The sequence below is a fragment of the Geotrypetes seraphini genome, chromosome 2 (genome assembly GCF_902459505.1).
Source record: "Geotrypetes seraphini chromosome 2, aGeoSer1.1, whole genome shotgun sequence".
In the NCBI taxonomy this organism is placed as follows: Eukaryota; Metazoa; Chordata; class Amphibia; order Gymnophiona; family Dermophiidae; genus Geotrypetes; species Geotrypetes seraphini.
In genome coordinates this window covers 277,352,291-277,371,026 of record NC_047085.1, presented here as the reverse complement: position 1 = coordinate 277,371,026, position 18,736 = coordinate 277,352,291, and the positions used below count along the sequence as shown (strand labels likewise).

Sequence of the window (18,736 nt, the reverse complement as noted above, 5' to 3'; positions counted from 1 at the left end):
ATGTTGAGGAATAATTCTTCATCTGGATTCCTGTTTTCTCAGTAAATAATTAGAAAACACATTGAGGGTGTAACAGTTGAATTGCAACAATATTGTGGCAGTGCAGATAATAACAGATTACTGTAAAGTACAAATTTTTGCTGTACTCACTTGAATTTTCTGATTTTCTATTGTTTGAATCATATCAACTTCACTGCACAGTTCCTGGGCAAAATATTGAATTATTGTAAAAAGTTTATTTGCTGAGTGTGGAGGACCAGCATATAAAAAAGGGATAGGAATGCTTGTTGATCACTTAAAATCAATATTTAGGTATGGTACTGGTTCACAAGTGTTGGAATATTTTCAGTAAAGGTACCAAATGGAGACTAATTCTTCAGAGTAGAGAACTCTCACAATATTCACATTGCAGTTTCTGTTGAATTTCTAGTAGAGTGTGACTGACTGAGAGAATGCCTAATAGAGAGGCTGATGCAGAAAGTTACTGAGGGCTGCAGCACATGCTTAACATTTTGCTGTCCTTGTACAATCAGTCATTCTTTCCAGACTGGACTATTGCAATTCCATCTATCTAAGTCTAACCAAGAAAAATCTTCAAAGACTCCAGAACACTGCGGCTACGTTGATCTTCACAAAAAGCAAATTCGATCATGTTTCCCCACTTCTGTCAAAGCTTCACTGGCTTCCGGTGATTTCTAGGATTCACTTTAAATGTACCTGCCTAATTTTCTTTTTTTGTTTATCCAATTCTTTATTCATTTTCAAATTTACAATAAGTGTAACAAAATATTCAAACAAATTAACAATAATTATATCACTTAATAATCATCAATGGTACAAATGTTATGTTCATAACTCCCACCCTTCCCACCCTTTCTTATCATATAATCAATACCTTATACAATATGTAATATAAATTTACCTTTCCCTCCCCCCTCACAATCGAACTTGTAAATTTAAGGGGAAAAAAAATTAAATAAATAAATAAATAAATAAAATGCCATCTAATCGGTACAATACTTTGTAAATGGCTCCCACACATCCTGAAATTTCCTGAAAGAACCACTCTGTATTGCTATAAATCTCTCCATTTTATAAACCTGACATAAGGAATTCCACCAGAAATTATAATTTAATCTACTCCAATTTTTCCAATTATACGTAATTTGTTGAATAGCAACCCCAGTCATTATAAGTAGTAATTTGTTATTAATTGTAGAAATCTGACTTTTTGCTCTCATTGCTATACCAAACAGCACAGTATCATATGATAATGCCACTGAGTTGTCTAATAAATAATTAATTTGGTCCCAAATTGATTTCCAAAAATTCATAATAAATGTACAATAGAATAATAAATGATCTAAAGTCAAGTTTCAAGTTTATTGAGATTTTGATTTAAATGCAATATCAAGTATTTTCAATGCGTATAACAATAATAATTTGGGGGGACAAATAAAACAGTTTAAAACCATAAACATACAGTTTTATCCATAGTTACATTAAAGATACATAAGGAATGAAAGGTTAAATTACATTTGATTTAAAATAAACAATTAAAAATAAAATAACAGTTAGGGAAGAACAACTTTAGGAGAGGTATTAAAGAGAAAAGAAAAAATTTTTTTTTTTATGAAGATGTGGAGGAGCATAATCAAAAAAAGCGTCTAAATCCCCTTTTGGCCTAAGTCCTTAAATGTTCAACGCAGAAGCAGGGAAAGTGTCCATAACCAAACCAAACGTCCTTGTTTTGATTATGGCCTTCCTCTGCCTAAACGTCCAATCACCACTACGTCTAAAAGTACACGCACACCACGTCTACATTTTTCAGCCATAATGAAACAAAAAAACGTCTAAGCCCCAAACATCCAACAGAAGGGCTTTTAGGCGAAGGGGAAGCCAGTCCTTCGCCTAAAAGCTGGATTCTGTAACCGGTGTCTGTCAAAAACAACACCGGTTACAGAATCCCCCCCCCACAACCATCCAAGCAGGAGGGTGCCCAAGCCCTCCTGCCATGTCAAACCGCGACCCCTCCCCCCAACAACATCGGGGCAAGAGGGAGCTCATGCCCTCTTGCCCCAGCCAATTGCGGCACCCCCGACGATATCGGGGCAAGAGGGAGCCCAAGCCCTCTTGCCCCGCCGATTAACATGGGGCCAGGAGAGAGCCCAAGCTCTCCTGGCCCCAGCGACCAACCCCCCCGTGACTGGCTTGGGCCAGGAGGGAGCCCAAGCCCTCCTGGCCCTGGCGACCAAACCCCCCCGTGACTCATTTATGCCAGGAGGAAACCCAAGCCCTCCTGGCCCCGGCGACCACCCCCCCACGACTCGTTCGGGCCAGGAGGGAGCCCAAGCCCTCCTGGCCCTGCGACCCCCCTGCCGCTCCATTCATGTAACCCTCCTGGCCCCGGCGACCCCCCCGCCGCTACATGAATGGGCCAGGAGGGAGCCCAAACCCTCCTTGCCCCGGCGACCCCCTACCCCACCCCCCACTACAATATGGGCAGGAGGAATCCCAGGCCCTCCTGCCCTCGACGGAACCCCCTTCCCCCCAATGATCCCCCCTCCCCAGAACCCCCGATTGCCCCCCCAGCTGACTCGCGACCCCCCAGCCGACCCCACGACCCGCCACCCCCACCCCCTTCCCCGTACCTTTTTTTAAGTTGGCCGGACAGATGGGAGCCAAACCCGCCTGTCCGGCAGGCAGCCACCCGCAGAATGGGGCCGGATTGGCCCAGCCATCCAAAATGCCCGCCCACAGGTGGGGCCTAAGGTGCCTGGGCTAATCTGAATAGGCCCGGGAGCCTTAGGCCCCTCCTGGGGGCGGGGCCTGAGGCACATGGGCCGGGTCGCGGGTTGGCTGGGGTGGGCAATTGGGGGTTCTGGGGGGGTGATCGTTGGGGGAAGGGAGGTTCCGTCGAGGACAGGAGGGCCTGGGATCCTTCCTGCCCATATTGTAGTAGGGGGTGGGGGTAGGGGGTCACTAGGGCCAGGAGGGTTTGGGCTCCCTCCTGGCCCATTCATGTAGCGGGGGGGGGTCGCCGGGGCCAGGAGGGTTTGGGCTCCCTCCTGGCCCGAACGAGTCGCGGGGGGGTGGTCGCCGGGGCCAGGAGGGCTTGGGCTCCCTCCTGGCCTGAACGAGTCGCGGGGGGGGGTGGTTGCCAGGGCCAGTAGCCCTTGGGCTCCCTCCTGGCCCAAGCCAGTCGCGGGGGGGGGGGGGGTGGTCGCTGGGGCCAGGAGAGCTTGGGCTCTCTCCTGGCCCGAAGTTAATCGCGAGGGGGGGGGGGTGATGGATCGCGGCAGGAGAGATGAGGCATCTCTCCTGCTGTGATGCTTGCGGTGGGTAGATTGCCGGGCCGCTGAACTGATGGCGCCAGCGGCCATCAGCTCAGCGGCCCCTTTTTTGGCACTTAGACCTGGTTTGACTACGTCTAAGTCAAAAAGGTCTAAGTGCCGACTAGGCAACCTGTAAATGTTTTGGTTATACCTGTTCTATGCCTAGGTGTAGGTCGGCCCACCTCCCGCCCACTGCCCGCCCTTTCTCCTCCTCTAAACACACCTCTTTTCTCTCTGTGCATTTAGTGGCAGGGGAAAAGCCTAAGCTGTTTTTAGATACGTCTAAAAACCAGCTTTGGTTATGGGTACTTGGACGATCAGGCTTTTTGATCGTCCAAGTAGCCATTTAGGTCACTTTTTAGACGGGTTTTTTTTTATTTTTATTATTACCCCTTTAGTCTAAGAGTAATTGTTTAGGTAAGACCTGATCTAAAAGTAAATAGGAGAGTCAAAAGGATTGTCTGATCTAAGATTCATAAGCATCTTTATAAAGATAGCTTTTTAGATTGCTTTTAAATTTTTCTAAGGAGGTTTCAGCGCGCAAATAGATTGGAAGTTTGTTCCAAAGCTGGGGTCCCAAGATAGAAAAGGTTGTGGTTCTTCTGGTGCCAATTACTTTCAGTGATGGAATGGTCAACAAATACTGATCTGTTGATCTAAGAGATCTAACTGGGGAATAAGGTATTAAATAGTGATATAAGAATGTTGGAGTATTAGTTTTCTGAATTTTGAATGTTAACAATGCGATTTTATATGTTATTCTATATGAAATAGGTAGCCAGTGTGCTTCTTGCAAAAGAGGAGTGACGTGATCATATTTTTTAGAGTTAGTAATAATTTTTATTGCTGTGTTTTGTATAATTTGTAGTCTTCGTATTTCTTTCTATGTTATGCCTTAGTATAATGTATTATAGTAATCTAGCTTAAAAATTATCAAAGAGTGAATTAGGACATTGAGAGCTTTTGGTTCTAAGACTTTGGCTAAAGATCTAATGAGGCGTAGTTTATAAAAACAACTTTTAACTACAGAACTGATCTGATCATGGTAGGATATTTCAAGGTCCAATAATATTCCCAATATTTTTGTCGTTGTCACTTTTTGTAATGGAAAATTGTCCAAAAAAATGTGTGCTGCAAATGTAATGTCCTTTTTCCATGGTAGGAACATTATTGAAGATTTAGATGGATTTACATAGAAACATAGAAATAGACGGCAGATAAAGGCCATGGCCCATCTAGTCTGCCCATCCCAATGACCCTCCCCTACCTTTCTCTGTGAATAGATCCCACGTGTCTATCCCATTTGGCCTTAAAATCAGGCACGCTGCTGGCCTCAATAACCTGAAGTGGAAGACTATTCCAGCGATCAACCACCCTTTCAGTGAAAAAGAATTTCCTGGTGTCCCCGTGCAGTTTCCCGCCCCTGATTTTCCACGGATGCCCCCTTGTTGCCGCGGGACCCTTGAAAAAGACGATATCTTCTTCCACCTTGATGCGGCCCGTGAGATACTTGAACGTATCAATCATGTCACCCCTCTCTCTGCGTTCCTCGAGTGAGTACAGCTGCAACTTATCCAGCCGTTCCTCGTACGGGAGATCCTTGAGTCCCGAGACCATCCGGGTGGCCATTCTCTGGACCGACTCCAGTCTCAGCACATCCTTACGGTAATGCGGCCTCCAGAATTGCACACAGTATTCCAGGTGGGGCCTCACCATGGATCTATACAATGGCATAATGACTTCAGGCTTACGGCTGGCGAAACTCCTGCTTATGCAACCTATGATTTGCCTTGCCTTGGATGCAGCTTGCTCCACTTGATTGGCAGTCTTCATGTTCTCACTGACGATCACCCCTAAGTCTCGTTCTGCATCAGTTCTTGTTAGGATCTCGCCATTAAGGGTGTAAGTCTTGCATGGATTTTGGCTGCCCAGGTGCATGACTTTGCATTTTTTGGCATTGAAGCTGAGTTGCCAGGACCTAGACCAGCGCTCCAGTAGGAGTAGGTCGTGCATCATGTTGTCGGACATTGAATTTATGTCTGTTGTGCTTTTGCCCACTACATTGCTTAGTTTGGTGTCATCGGCGAATAATGTTATTTTACCTCGCAGCCCTTCTGCCAAGTCTCTTATAAAGATGTTGAATAGGATCGGGCTCAGGACCGAGCCCTGCGGCACTCCACTGATTACCTCCTTCATTTCGGAGGGGGTGCCGTTCACTACTACCCTCTGAAGCCTACCTCCAAGCCAGTTCCCAACCCATTTCGTCAATGTGTCGCCCAATCCTATAGAACTCATCTTGCTCAGCACCCTGCGGTGTGGTAAGCTATCGAATGCTTTACTGAAGTCCAGGTATACGATGTCCAGGGACTCCCCAACATCCAGCTTCCTCGTCACCCAATCAAAGAAGCTGTTCAGGTTGGATTGGCAGGATCTCTCCTTAGTAAATCCATGTTGACGGGGATCCCGTAGATTCTCCTCATTCAGGATTGTATCCAATTGGCGTTTGATTAGAGTTTCCATTAGTTTGCACACTATTGATGTGAGACTCACCGGTCTGTAGTTTGCGGTCTCCATCTTGGAGCCTTTCTTGTGGAGTGGAATGACGTTAGCCGTCTTCCAGTCCAACGGGACGTTACCCATACTAAGGGAGAGATTGAAGAGCGCGGATAGCGGTTCCGCTAAGACATCACACAACTCCCTGAGCACCCTGGGGTGTAGGTTGTCAGGCCCCATTGCCTTGTTAACCTTAAGCTTTGACAGCTCGCAGTAGAAACCGCTGGGTGTAAATTCGAAATTACTAAACGGGTCATCTGCGTCAACCCTTGTCTGTAGCTGAGGGCCGAGTCCCGGCGCCTCGCGGGTGTATACTGAGCAGAAGTATTCATTTAACAGTTGGGCTTTTTCCGAGTCCACTTCTACATAGTCTCTGTCTGGTTTCCTAAGACGTACTATCCCGCCTGAGTTCTTATTTCTGTCACTGATATACTTGAAGAAGGATTTATCTCCTTTCTGGATGTTCTTCGCTAGAGACTCCTCCATGCGGAATTTGGCCTCCCTAACTGCTGTTTTGACGGCTTTTGACTTGGCCAGATAGACTTCCCTAGAGTCCTGTTTCCCTGATTGTTTGTAAGAGATGAATGCTTTTTTCTTCTCCTTGATGTTGTCTTTTAACCATTGACTAATTTGTTTTAACTTGTTATTTATGTTCATTATCTCAGTAGAATCAGCAGTGTTTAATGGATGTAATAGCTGGATATCGTCTGCATAAGCATAAACAGAAAATCCTATGGACTGGCTTAGTGTGAGAAGAGGAGCAAGGAAAATATTGAATAAAAGGGGAGACAGAATTGAACCCTGAGGGGTATGATATGAATTTATATAGTTACTTGATGATGTGTCGTTAAATATAACTTTAGATGACCTGTCCTGAAAATATGAGTTAAATCAATTTAGAACTTGTTCAGAAATACCAATGGCAGATAGTCTCTTAATGAGCAAATGGTGGTCAATGGTGTCGAATGCTGCAGATAGATCAAGTGAGATTAGAAGTACCGATTTATAGTGATCTAAGTAATATTGGATATTGGTTGTGAGACCTATCATTGAATATTCTGTTGAATAATTGGCTCTAAAGCCTGTCTGGTTGGGATGTAATGTATGAGTTTTTTCAATAAAGTTGCTTACATGAATGAAAACAGCTTTTTCTATTAATTTTGTAAGGAACGATAAGTTGGCAATTGGCTGATAGTTTGATTCAGATGAAATTGAGTCTTTAGGGTTTTTAATTATTGGACGGATGATTGCCTCTTTTCATTCTTTTGGTATGATTCCTGTTGTTAAACTATTTTCAATCATTGACTGAATGAAAGGGCCGAAGAATGAGAAGAAACGTTTTATGAAAGAGGGAGAAATTGAGTGATAGTCTGCACCTTTAATGTTGATACTTTGTAGCAATTAAGGTTTTCCAATGATGGTATATGAAAATTGGTACATTTTGAAATGGGCAAAGTTGGAATTGGATCTGCTTCTACATTAAAGTTACTTTTTGATGTAATGCTGTCTCTAATTTTATTAATTTTGTTTATGAAGTGATTTGCTAAGGTTTGTGCTTTTGGTTTGTTTATTAATTCTGGGTTTTCTATTCTTTTTAGAACTGTAAGATTTTTTAAAATGGCAAAAAGGGCAGAAGAGTTTTTAGCGTTTTCAATCTTTTTAGAGAAGAAAGAAGTTTTTGCTAAGTTTATTTTGATTTTGTAATAAGATACCGTATTTTCATGCATATAACGCGCGCGTTATACTCAATTTTACAAACCGTGCATAACCTTGTGCGTTATACGCGTGAGCGCGCTATATAAAATTTTTTTTACATAGTTCCCACCCCCCCGACATCCGATTCACCCCGCAGGACCGCTCGCACCATCCCCCCCGACATCCGATTTACCCCCCCGCAGGACTGATCGCACCCCACCCCGAAGGACTGCTCGCATCCCCACAGCCTCCCCACCCCCCCATTATGGAGAAGCTCCTACCGTTCTCCTGCTGCTTCCTCTGCCGGCAGTCCCGGCCCTTCTGTGAGCCCTGCTCTGAAATGCTTTTTCTTCCGGCTGTCCCGGCCCTTCTGTGAGCCCTGCGTCTGCTCTGCTTTCTCTTCCGGCGGTCCCGCCCTTTCTCTGTTTCATAAATTACAGTTTCCCGCGCGCTATACCCGTGTGCGCGTTTTACACAGCTGCGCGGTATATGAGTGAAAATACGGTAGTTGATCTTTATATTTTTTCAAGTTCTCTTGTGATTTATTTTTTCTCCATTTCCGTTCTAAGGCCCTCAGTTGTTTTTTGATTAAGTTGAGTTCTTCTGTATACCAGTGTTTTTTTCTTTGATTTGTTCGTTAATTGGTAAAAGACAAAAATGTTCTATTTTTAAGTTGAATGATGCAATAATTGAGGAAAGTTCAATCTTATTATAATCACGATAGGTGATTGATTTTGAGCAATGGTTATTCCTAACAATTTTAAAAAGAAAATTCAAGGTGATAAGTGAATGATCTGACCATGGGACAGAGGTAATTTTAAGGTTAGAAGCAGCTTCGTTCAGAGATGTAGAGGTGAGAATTGTATCTAATGTATGGCCAGCAGAATGAGTTGATGCGTTAATCAAAGAAATGAGATTTAAATTTCAAATTAGTTCTAGAAACTCTTCTGTAAATGGATTAGCTATGTCGTCTAAATGGATGTTAAAATCACCAAGTAGTATAACATTATTTGATATTGAATTAAAGTCAAATAATAGTGCCTGTAAGGAGTCAAAGGTATCACATCTCATTGGTGGAGGAGTATACAAAAGCAAAAAAATCAGTTGGTGGAGAAGTATTTATTTTGAATTGTTGAAATTCAATAAGAGCTCCAGCTGGTGATTGATCAACTTTAAATAATAAAGAGTGTTTAAAAAAGACGGCTAATCCACTTCCCTCTTTTCCTTTTCTATGATTATAAATGTAAGAATATTCTGAAGGGCAGGCGAAGGAAAGATATGCCTCTTCTCCTGTAGAGAGCCAAGTTTCTGTTATGCAAAGTATATCTAAATTAGCTTGTAGTATTAAGTCATTGATTATATGGGATTTGGTCTTAATAGATCTTACATTGATTAAACCTATTGAGATATTTGTTGTTTGACTGAAATATAAAGAGGTCAGAGGGATTTCAGTGTATGCTGGGGAACTGTGTGATTGAGACTTACCCTATTTTGATGGTCTATTGCCCCAGAAAGTTGGAATCAGACGAATTGTATTTTCCATTGGTGTTAGAAATTACCGAAGAGTAATTAGAATAAATAGAGGAAGATTAATCTTGGGACGTATGAGTTTAAATAGGAAAGCGCACCAAGGAAGCGCACAAAGGAGCGCATCAAGGAGCAGGACCTGCTCCTTAATCGCGCTTCTTTGGCGTGCGCCGCAAAGGAAGTGAAGTTAAGTAGCATGTACCGGAAGTCAGCTGGGGTCCCTGCTTCGAGATGACAGTGCCAACATTTATTAGACTTAGAGCTATCCAATTTTTGTAAACGAACAGGGGTCCACAATGCTCTATGCAACAGAAAAAAACAAGTTTGTCTCATAGATGCCGACACTGTACATCTCATCCTCCAAGACCAAATTCGTGGCCATTGAGATGCAATAATCTGATGCTTAATCTCAATGCTCCAAATGTCTCTCAGACCAGTGTTTGGTTTCATTTTAATACTCCAGTCAGCAATTTATACCACTGGACGGCCTGGTGACCCTAGAAGTCCACCTGAAAGCATAAGAGCTCCATACTAAATTGATTACTAAGGTTTTTCCATTCAGGGAACCCCGCCTGAATGGCATGCTTCAGTTGCAACCATCTAAAACTTTTTGATTTATTAAGGCCATATTTATGTTGCAACTGTGAAAATTCAAGCAATTACCTAATTTTCAAGATCCTACATGGCATTCTTCTTCCCCTAATCCCACTATCCTGGAATTCTTCGAGACCTGACACTACCAGATCTGCCCACATACTCAAACTATCTTTCCCCTCATTAAAAGGCGTCATGTATGCAGACAAATTAGGGAAATCCCTTTTCTTCAAATTTACTGAGCTTTGGAATAACCTCCCTGCCCCACTGCGGAACCTAGGCTCATTCCAATTATTACGAAAGCATCTGAAAACCTGGCTTTTCTCCAAAACGTAAAACTATCTATTTAAAATGTAAAGCTAGCTATCCTCTTCATAACCTCAAATTTATTATGTCCTTCCCTCATTTATTGAATTACCTGTAAACCATGCTGAGCTCTAGCTTTATGGAGATGATGCGGTATACAAACTTAAGGTTTAGTTTAGTTTAGTTTTAACAAGGCAAACTTGTACAGTCTATATCCCATATATGGGAATTCGGATTAGGATGGGCTGGAGAATGCTTCGACCAAAACTCCAGTAATTTGGAATGTGACGACAGTGTCGGGCAGACTTTTACACTCTCTGTCCTGCAAATGTCAAGATGGTTTGGATAGGCTGGAGTGGGCTTCAATGGCAACTCCAATAGTTGGAACCCAAGGACTGTGCCGGAAGGACTTCTATGGTCTACATCAGTGTTTCTCAACATCTTCAAACCAAGTACCCCCTAAGTCTAACAAATATCAACCAAATACCCCTGCCCAAGCTCTACCACAGACTCGCCCAAGCTCAGCCCCAGACCTGCCCAAGATCTGCCCCTGACCCACCCAAGCTCCGCCCCTGACCTCACCCCCATAGTAATAGTACAAATTATAATGCAATTTCTTCTATTCATTTTTCAGATACACACAATATAATCTTATTAATACATAATGCTAACCACAAAATTAAAAAAACACAAAGCACACTGTATGCAGAAAAAAACGATAATTATAATTTATATTTGGTTTTTTTCTCAAAGAGGTCAAAGCAGATGACTTTAAAATATGCAATGTCACCTCAGTAACAACTATAGAAAATAGACAAATATAGTGCAAAATATAAGACAACAGATATAAATTCTCAAAACTGACACATTTTGATCACTAAATTGAAAATAAAATCATTTTTCCTACCTTTGTTGTCTGGTGATTTCACGAGTCTCTGGTTGCACTTCCTTTTTACTGTGCATCAATTATTTCTTTCCTTCTGCCTCCTGCACACTTCCTCTCCTCCGGACCTCATTCCCTTCCCCAACCAACATCTCTCTCTGTCCCTCCATGAGTCCAACTTTTCTTCCTCTCTCCAACCCTATTGATAACATGTCTTTCTCTCATTCCCTCCCTTACTGCAAAGGGAATGGAGAAAGAGAGAGAGATCCAGGGTGCATCTCTCCCACCCCCTCTAATGCCAAATCCAACATTTCTCCCTCTTTCATCCCCCGGATCATGTGCAGCATTTTCCACCATTGCCCACAAGCCCTATGCCCATTTCTCCTTCTGTCATCCCTCTCCAGCACCATGCCATATCTCTCCCTCCATCACTATGTCCAACATTCCATCCCCTTCAGTCTGTCCCTCTGTTTTCTCTCCACCACCATATCTAAGAATTCTCCTTTGTCCAATTTTTCTCTTTCTTCCTTTCCCCATGTGCACCATCTCTTTCCCTCTCACTCACATACTCATGCTCAACAATTCTCCCAAGTTAGTTCTTTCTTCCTCCCTTCCTTCTGTGTCCTGAGTTCATGCCCCAGCCCTGCCTTCCATCCTTTGTCCCAAATTCTCCCCCTCCTTTCTCCCTTTGTCCCACAATCATGTCCCCTCTCTCCCTTACTTGCTACAAAGTACTCGCTCCCTTCAAGGCCGTCCAGTTCGGCTGTTCCTGCCTTCAGCCACACACAGGGATGCTGCATGTGGCTGGCCCACAAGCCTTCCCTCTGACATCAGCTATGTGCAGCGTGCAAAATCAGCTGCCCTATGTGGCTGAAGGCCGGAAGGAAGTAACGAATCTCACGCTGACCCGGAAGTCTTCCCTCTGATGTCAACACTGACATCGGAGGGAGGGCTTTTCGGATCGGCTTTGGCGGAGAGGGGTGGGAGACCCGCACAATACCGTGTACCCCCAACAAGCGGCTCGCGTAAGAACATAAGAGATGCCGCTGCTGGGTCAGACCAGTGGTCCATCATGCCCAGCAGTCCGCTCACGCGGCGGCCCTTTTGTCAAAGACCAGTGCCCTAACTGAGACAAGCCCTATCAGCGTACGTCCTTGTTCAATAGGAACTTGTCTAACTTTGTCTTGATCCCTGGAGGGTGTTTTCCCCTATGACAGCTTCCGGGAGAGCGGTCCAGTTTTCCACCACTCTCTGGGTGAAGAAGAACTTCCTTACGTTTGTACGGAATCTATCCCCTTTCAACTTTAAAGAGTGCCCTCTCGTTCTTCCTACCTTGGAGAGGATGAACAACCTGTCCTTATCTACTAAGTCTATCCCCTTCAGTATCTTGAATGTTTCAATCATGTCCCCTCTCAATCTCCTCTGTTCGAGGGAGAAGAGGCCCAGTTTCTCTAATCTGTCACTGTTCGGCAGCTCCTCCAACCCCTTAACCATCTTAGTTGCTCTTCTCTGGACCCTTTCGAGTAGTACCGTGTCCTTCGTCGTGTACGGCGACCAGTACTGTATGCAGTACTCCAGGTGAAGGCGCACCATGGCCCGGTACAGCGGCATGATAAACTCCGAACTGTTCGTGATCCCCTTCTTTATCATTCTTAGCATTCTGTTCTCCCTTTTCGCCGCCGCCACACATTGCATAGACGGATTCATCGACTTGTCAATCAGAACTCCCAAGTCCCTTTCCTGGGAGGTCTCTCCAAGAACCGCCCTGGACATCCTGTACTCTTGCTTGAGATTTTTGTTACCAACATGCATCACTTTACACTTATCCATGTTGAATCTCATCTGCCATGGCGATGCCCATTCCTTGAGCCTGATAATGTCACATTGTAGATCTTCGCAATCCCCCTGCGTCTTCACTACTCTGAATAACTTTGTGTCGTCCTCAAATTTAATCACCTCGCTCGTCGTACTATGTCTAGATCATTTATAAAGATGTTGAAGAGTACGGGTCCAAGCACTGAGCCCTGCGGCACCCCACTGGTGATGCTCTTCCAGTCCGAGTATTGCCCATTTACCCCCACTCTCTGTTTCCTATGCTCCAGCCAGTTTTTAATCCACATGAGTATTTCTCCCTCTATTCCATGGCTTGCAATTTTACGAAGTATTTGTTCATGCGTAAACTTGTCGAACGCCTTCTGAAAGTCCAGATATACAATTTCGACCGGGTCACCCTTGTCTATCTGCCTGTTTACTCCCTCGAAGAAGTGCAGCAAGTTTGTCAAACAAGATCTTCCTTCATGCTGGCTGGTTCTCATCAGACCATGTCCATCAAGGTGATCAATGATGCGGTCCTTTATCAGCACCTCTACCATCTTTCCCGGTACCGAGGTCAGACTCACTGGTCTGTAGTTTCCCATATCTCCCCTCAAACCTTTTTTGAAGATCGGTGTAACATGCCATCTTCCAGTCCTATGGAATCTTTCCTATTTTGATCGACAGATTGACTATTAGTTGAAGCAGTTCAGCTATGGTCCCTTTCAGTTCCTTGATGACCCTCGGATGGATGCCATCTGGTCCCGGGGATTTATCGCTCTTAAGCCTATCAGTCTGCCTGCATACCTCTTCTAAGCTGACCGTCAACCCTGTCAGTTTCCCGTTTTCGCTTCCAGCATATAGCCTGATGGGTTCCGGTATGCTGTGTATATCCTCTTTGGTAAATATAGATGCAGAAAATTGGTTCAGTCTATCAGCGATTTCTTTGTCCTCCTTTAGCGCTCCCTTTAGTCCTTGGTCATTCAACGGTCCCACCGCTTCCTTCGTGGGTCATTTTCCTTTAATATATCAAAAGAACGGCTTGAAGTTTTTCGCCTCCTTGGCTATTTTTTTCCTCATAGTCTCTTTTTGCCACTTTTACCTCCTTATGGCACCTGCTTTGGTGTTGTTTGTGCTTATTCCAGTTTTCGTCCGTTTTTGGTCTTTTCCATTCCTTAAACAAGGTTTTTTTTGTCTTTGATCACTTCCTTGACCTCTACAGTGAGCCACGCTGGTTCTTTATTCTTTTTCTTTTTTGATCCCTTGTTGATACGTGATATATATAGATTTTGCGCCTCGGTGACTGTATCCTGAAAAAGAGACCAAGCTTGCTCCAGCGTTCTTATAGTGTTTATCCTCTTCTTAATTTTCTTCCCCACCATGTGTCTCATCCCTTCGTAGTTTCCTTTTCGAAAGTTTTGGGCCGTGGCCGTCGTTCTGGACCGACGTTTTGCCCCTATTTCCATGTTTAAGCATATCATATTGTGATCGCTGTTTCCCAGTGCCCTTTCTGCTTCTACATCCTGTGCCGGTCCTTGCAGCCCATTTAGAACTAAGTCCAGAATTGCGTTTCCTCTTGTGTTTTTCTTGACAAGTTGTTCCAGGAAGCAATCGCCTACAGTATCCAGGAACTTGGTCTCTCTAGCACAACTGGAGGTGCCTAGGTTCCATTCTATCCCCGGATAGTTGAAGTCGCCCATGATAACTGTGTTTCCTCCCTTGCAGTTGCATTTAATCTCATCTGCCATTTCTTCATCAATTTTTTCGGACTGTCCTGGGGGTCGGTAGTAGATGCCTATCCTCGTTTCTGGTCCATTTGTTCCTGGAATTTTGATTCATAGAGACTCTAACTTATCTGTCCGTCGTGGCATGTTTTCTCCAGTAGATTCAATTCCCTCTTTGACGTATATGACAATGCCTCCTCCTTTTTGAGCCACTCTGTCTCTGTGGTATAGTTTGTATCTCAGTAGCACCGTGTCCCAGACATTTTCATCAGTGCACCATGTTTCCGTGATGCCGATGATGTCGACGTCATCCTTTTGTGCCACAGCTTCTAGTTCACCCACCTTATTTCTAAGGCTCCTTGCATTCGTGTACATACACTTGAGTTTGCAGCCTGTTCCCTTCTTGCATGTCCTTTCCTCTTGTGTCTCTTTCGGTCTGTCCTGTCTGCGATCTTCCTGCATGGTATCCTCCGGGTATACCGGTTCCCGAATCATCGACTCTCTCTCTCTCGGTCGACTGTCGGCTTTCCCCTTCTTCCTAGTTTAAAAACTTCTCAACTTCTCTCTTGATGTTACTTGCAAGTAGCTTCGTTTCGTCTCTGCTGAGGTGGAGCCCATCCTTCCTAAATAGTTTGCTCTTCCTCCAGAACGTCATCCAGTTGCGCACAAAGTGGAATCCTTCTTCCTCACACCAGTTCCGCATCCATGTGTTGACTGCTTGCAGCTCCATCTGTCTCTTCTCATCTGCCCTGGGTACCGGCAGGATCTCCGAGATTGCTATCCTCTGTGTTCTGGTCTTCAGCTTCTCTCCTAGCATCCGGAACTGGTACTTCAGTACTTCTCTGTTGTAGTTCCTGTTGCTCACGTTGTTCGTCCCCACATGGATCACCACTGCCATGTCTTCTTCTTCCACACTATCGACAATCCTATTGATGTGGTTCACTATATCTTCTACCTTAGCTTTGGGTAGACAGATCACCAGTCGATCCAGTCTTCCTCCCGCTATGTGGCTGTCAACTTGCCTGATGATAGAGTCCCCCACGACAATTGCTGTTCTCTCTATCTTCTCTTGATTCTCCAAGTTGCAGGTCAGTGTCCCTGGTGTATGTCCATCTCTCCAGCCGTAGGTCCATGTCCTTTGTTCCTATCCATTTCCTCTCATCCTGGCGATCGTCTTCTTGTGGGTTCCCTCTGCTGCTTCCAGATCCTGCTGCTGTGTCCCCCGTTTTCTCCTGGTGGTTGTCCGTCTGCTGGTCCACAATCTCTGTAGGCATATCCTGGCAGTTCCACTGTAGTTGGTGCTTTTCCACGGCCTCCCTGTATGCCTCTTCTATGAAGTTCTCCAGGTCCCGGACTTCTTCCTTGATGGTGTGCTCTGTCTTGATCATCTCTGCATCTCTGTCTTCCTCTTCCACTGCATGAAGTGCCTCCAGTTCCAGTATTCTGCTCTCCAGGAGTCTGACTTGCTTCTTCAGGCTTTCCAGTTCTCCACATCGAGCGCATACGTAAGACCGCCTCCTAGAAAGGAGGTAGTCATACATATGGCAGACGGTGCAGAAAACTGGGTAGCTCAACATCTTGCTTCTGTCTGCTGCCTCTGTTACTGCCCACTTGCCAGTCTCCTGTGGATGTCTTCTATGTCTGCTGTGGATGTCTACTGTGCCTGTTGTGTCTTCTGTGTTCGCCTGGTTATGTCCTCAGTGTCCGCCTGGTTGTGTGTCCTTTGTGCCTGCTTTGTCCTTTGTGCCTGCTGTATCTTCTGTGCCTCCTGTGTCTGCCTGGTTGTGTGCCTCTGTACCTGCTGGATCCGCCTGGTTGAATGTCCTCTGCGTCTGCTGTGGTCTCCCTCTGCTCTTTAGTGGTAGCTTGTCCCTTCTCAAAGCCCTTCGCAAAGGCGCCGTTAGCCCCTCCCCTTTTAAGGAGGAGCTCCTGGTTCTCTGCGGGTAACATCAGCAGCTGGGCGGAGCTACCTCTCTCCGCAGCTCCTCACCCTCTGCCTCCTCTCCTGTTCCTTCCCTTCTGCCTCCTCGTGTCTCCTCGCGTACCCTCTGCGTATTGAGAAACTCTGGTCTATATCCCAGAAATGCTAAAGAAAGACAATTTAATCATGAATTAATAATGAGTTTCACTGTTGGGCAGACTGGCTTGACTGTTTAGGTCTTTATTTGCTGTCCTTTACTATGCTACATCTTCTTTTTATTTTTATTTATTTTTGTTTTGTTTCTTTTTAATTTAGATTAACATGGCAACAACTCTGGTTCAACTTTTTGTTCAGGAATTTTGCCTATTTAAGTTGTACAAAACAAAAAACGTGGGTGTAGCACAAATTTGCACTTATAGGAATCCGCACTGCGCTGCCACTATACTGTGCAATTTAGCTGTTTTACCTCTAACTTGGGGGAAGTGCATGAGTAGAACTTGCTACATCTTTGAAATGAGCAAAGTCCCTTTTGAAGCTAGCTGGAGCTTTTGTTGTTTGTTGCCCTAACACCCTGTCATGATGCTAAATGGATTTGTATACATCTGTGGACATCTCTGCAAATATCTGTACTTAGTGGCAGAGCAGGATTAATTTGTCAAGGGCCCCTAGGCACACTGGGCTCCCTGCCCCGCCCACCCCACCATGCACCCAGGCGGAAACAGGAAGCTGCATCAGAGGGAAGCTTTGAGCAAGCAGCACCACTTGCACAATTACAGTTCCCGTTGCCTTTCTTACCCGCATTGCTTGCTTGTTTTACTTTCCGTCGATGGGGGCCCGCGTTGACCATTTGGGTGGGGCCCGCATTGCCGATCAGGGGGGCCCGCGTTGATGATCGATGCTGGAGGGGCCCATCGCCGTTTGGAAAAAACAATGTTGATGCCCTCCTTCATTGGGCCCCCTTGACCATTTCGGGCCCTAGGCACGTGCCTACTTAGCCTATTGGTTAATCCTGCCCTGCTTAGCAGAGAGGGAAGATGTTTGTGCCCGAACGACAGTGCTGTCCCATTTGCACCAGAATAAATATACCTTGTCCCCTTGGTGTCACAGCAGATGTGATACATATATAACCAATCTGAGTACATGTACAACCAATTTATGCTTTTTCATGGACTTTGCTAGTACTATAGCATTATTCATTGGATTGGTCTGTTTTACAGAACACTGTATTTACATACCAGCCTGGAGATTCCTTCTGCATTGTGTGCCCCAACCATACCTGTGAGGTGGAAGAACTCCTTCACCATCTGCAGATCTCAGAGATACAAGATTGCCCTGTCTGTTTGAAAGTTAAACCAAACACTAAAAAGAAAGGTATCTACTACTGAGCAATGGGCATCTAGTATGTCATACCACTGGTTTATTGTAATAACCCTCTGCCTCATCTCAGTTGAGTTTTAATGAAACCAGGTCATCTTGACAGCTCATTGAATGGTGCTGAGTACCAAAAACTCTGCAAAGCTGGTGCTCTTAATATTATTCCTGCCTTAACCATTTATGCGCTAGCAGAATTCATTATACTGATATCATAATAGTTATTTTCTAAATATGTAATTCTGTATAAATTATGGTAGTCACTCATTCCATATTTTTCTGCGTAGGTCTTGTTTTTATGATATTTGTCAGAGAGGTTTAGAGTCCCAAACTCTGTCAGATTTTTGAAAAATTAATTGAGTAGTTCCATACTCATAAAGCTCCATAAAGGAAAAAGAAAATAGCAAGATGCTTAGCTTTGCAAACTTTTCAGCTTTTTTTGGTCTTTCATTAACTTAAAAAGGCTGCAACCCCAACTTTGTTCTCTGCAGGGGCTTAATTCAATGCAAATATCTGTAGATTTTTCAAATTAAAATGTTGGAATATTTAAGAGAAATTTGAATGTTATACATGTGCATGGCATAAAAATACACACCAAAAAAATCATACTCTCTTCCAGTATCCAAAATAAAAATCTTTTTCAAGTACAGACATTGAAAAACTATGAGCCTGTTTTACAAAGCCGCACAGCAACAGCCTCAAAGCCCTTTAAATCTCTGTGGGCTTCAGGGCAGCAGCCGCTAGCGCAGCTTTGTAAAACAGGCTCTATGTTCAATAGTAGTTCATGTTCTATATCTGTGCAATATCAAAGTTTCTTTATATCATTTCATTTTTTATGATGGTGGAGGGAGCTGAGTTCTTTGTGGAATGGTAACATTGATGCATACTAATGGTGTAGTGTTATGGATGAATTGGAGTCTTCAGCCTACATAATTAAACTATAATTTTTGTTGAATATAACCAGCATTAAAAAATTACATAGCCTGGGAAAGTAGGCTGTTTATTTTTGGGGCAA

General features: G+C 44.3%; 1 protein-coding gene across 4 annotated transcripts in view; it reads left to right on the top strand.

Annotated features, from left to right (window-relative positions):
- The window catches only part of MTRR (5-methyltetrahydrofolate-homocysteine methyltransferase reductase), a 221,547-nt gene that overhangs the window by 83,358 nt on the left and 119,453 nt on the right, over positions 1 to 18,736 (top strand). For all 4 annotated transcript variants that reach the window (XM_033929722.1, XM_033929724.1, XM_033929721.1 and 1 more), the window contains one exon: positions 17,568 to 17,721. In XM_033929722.1, the coding sequence (XP_033785613.1) occupies positions 17,568 to 17,721 (154 nt within the window). The remainder of the gene's footprint in view (positions 1 to 17,567; positions 17,722 to 18,736) is intronic.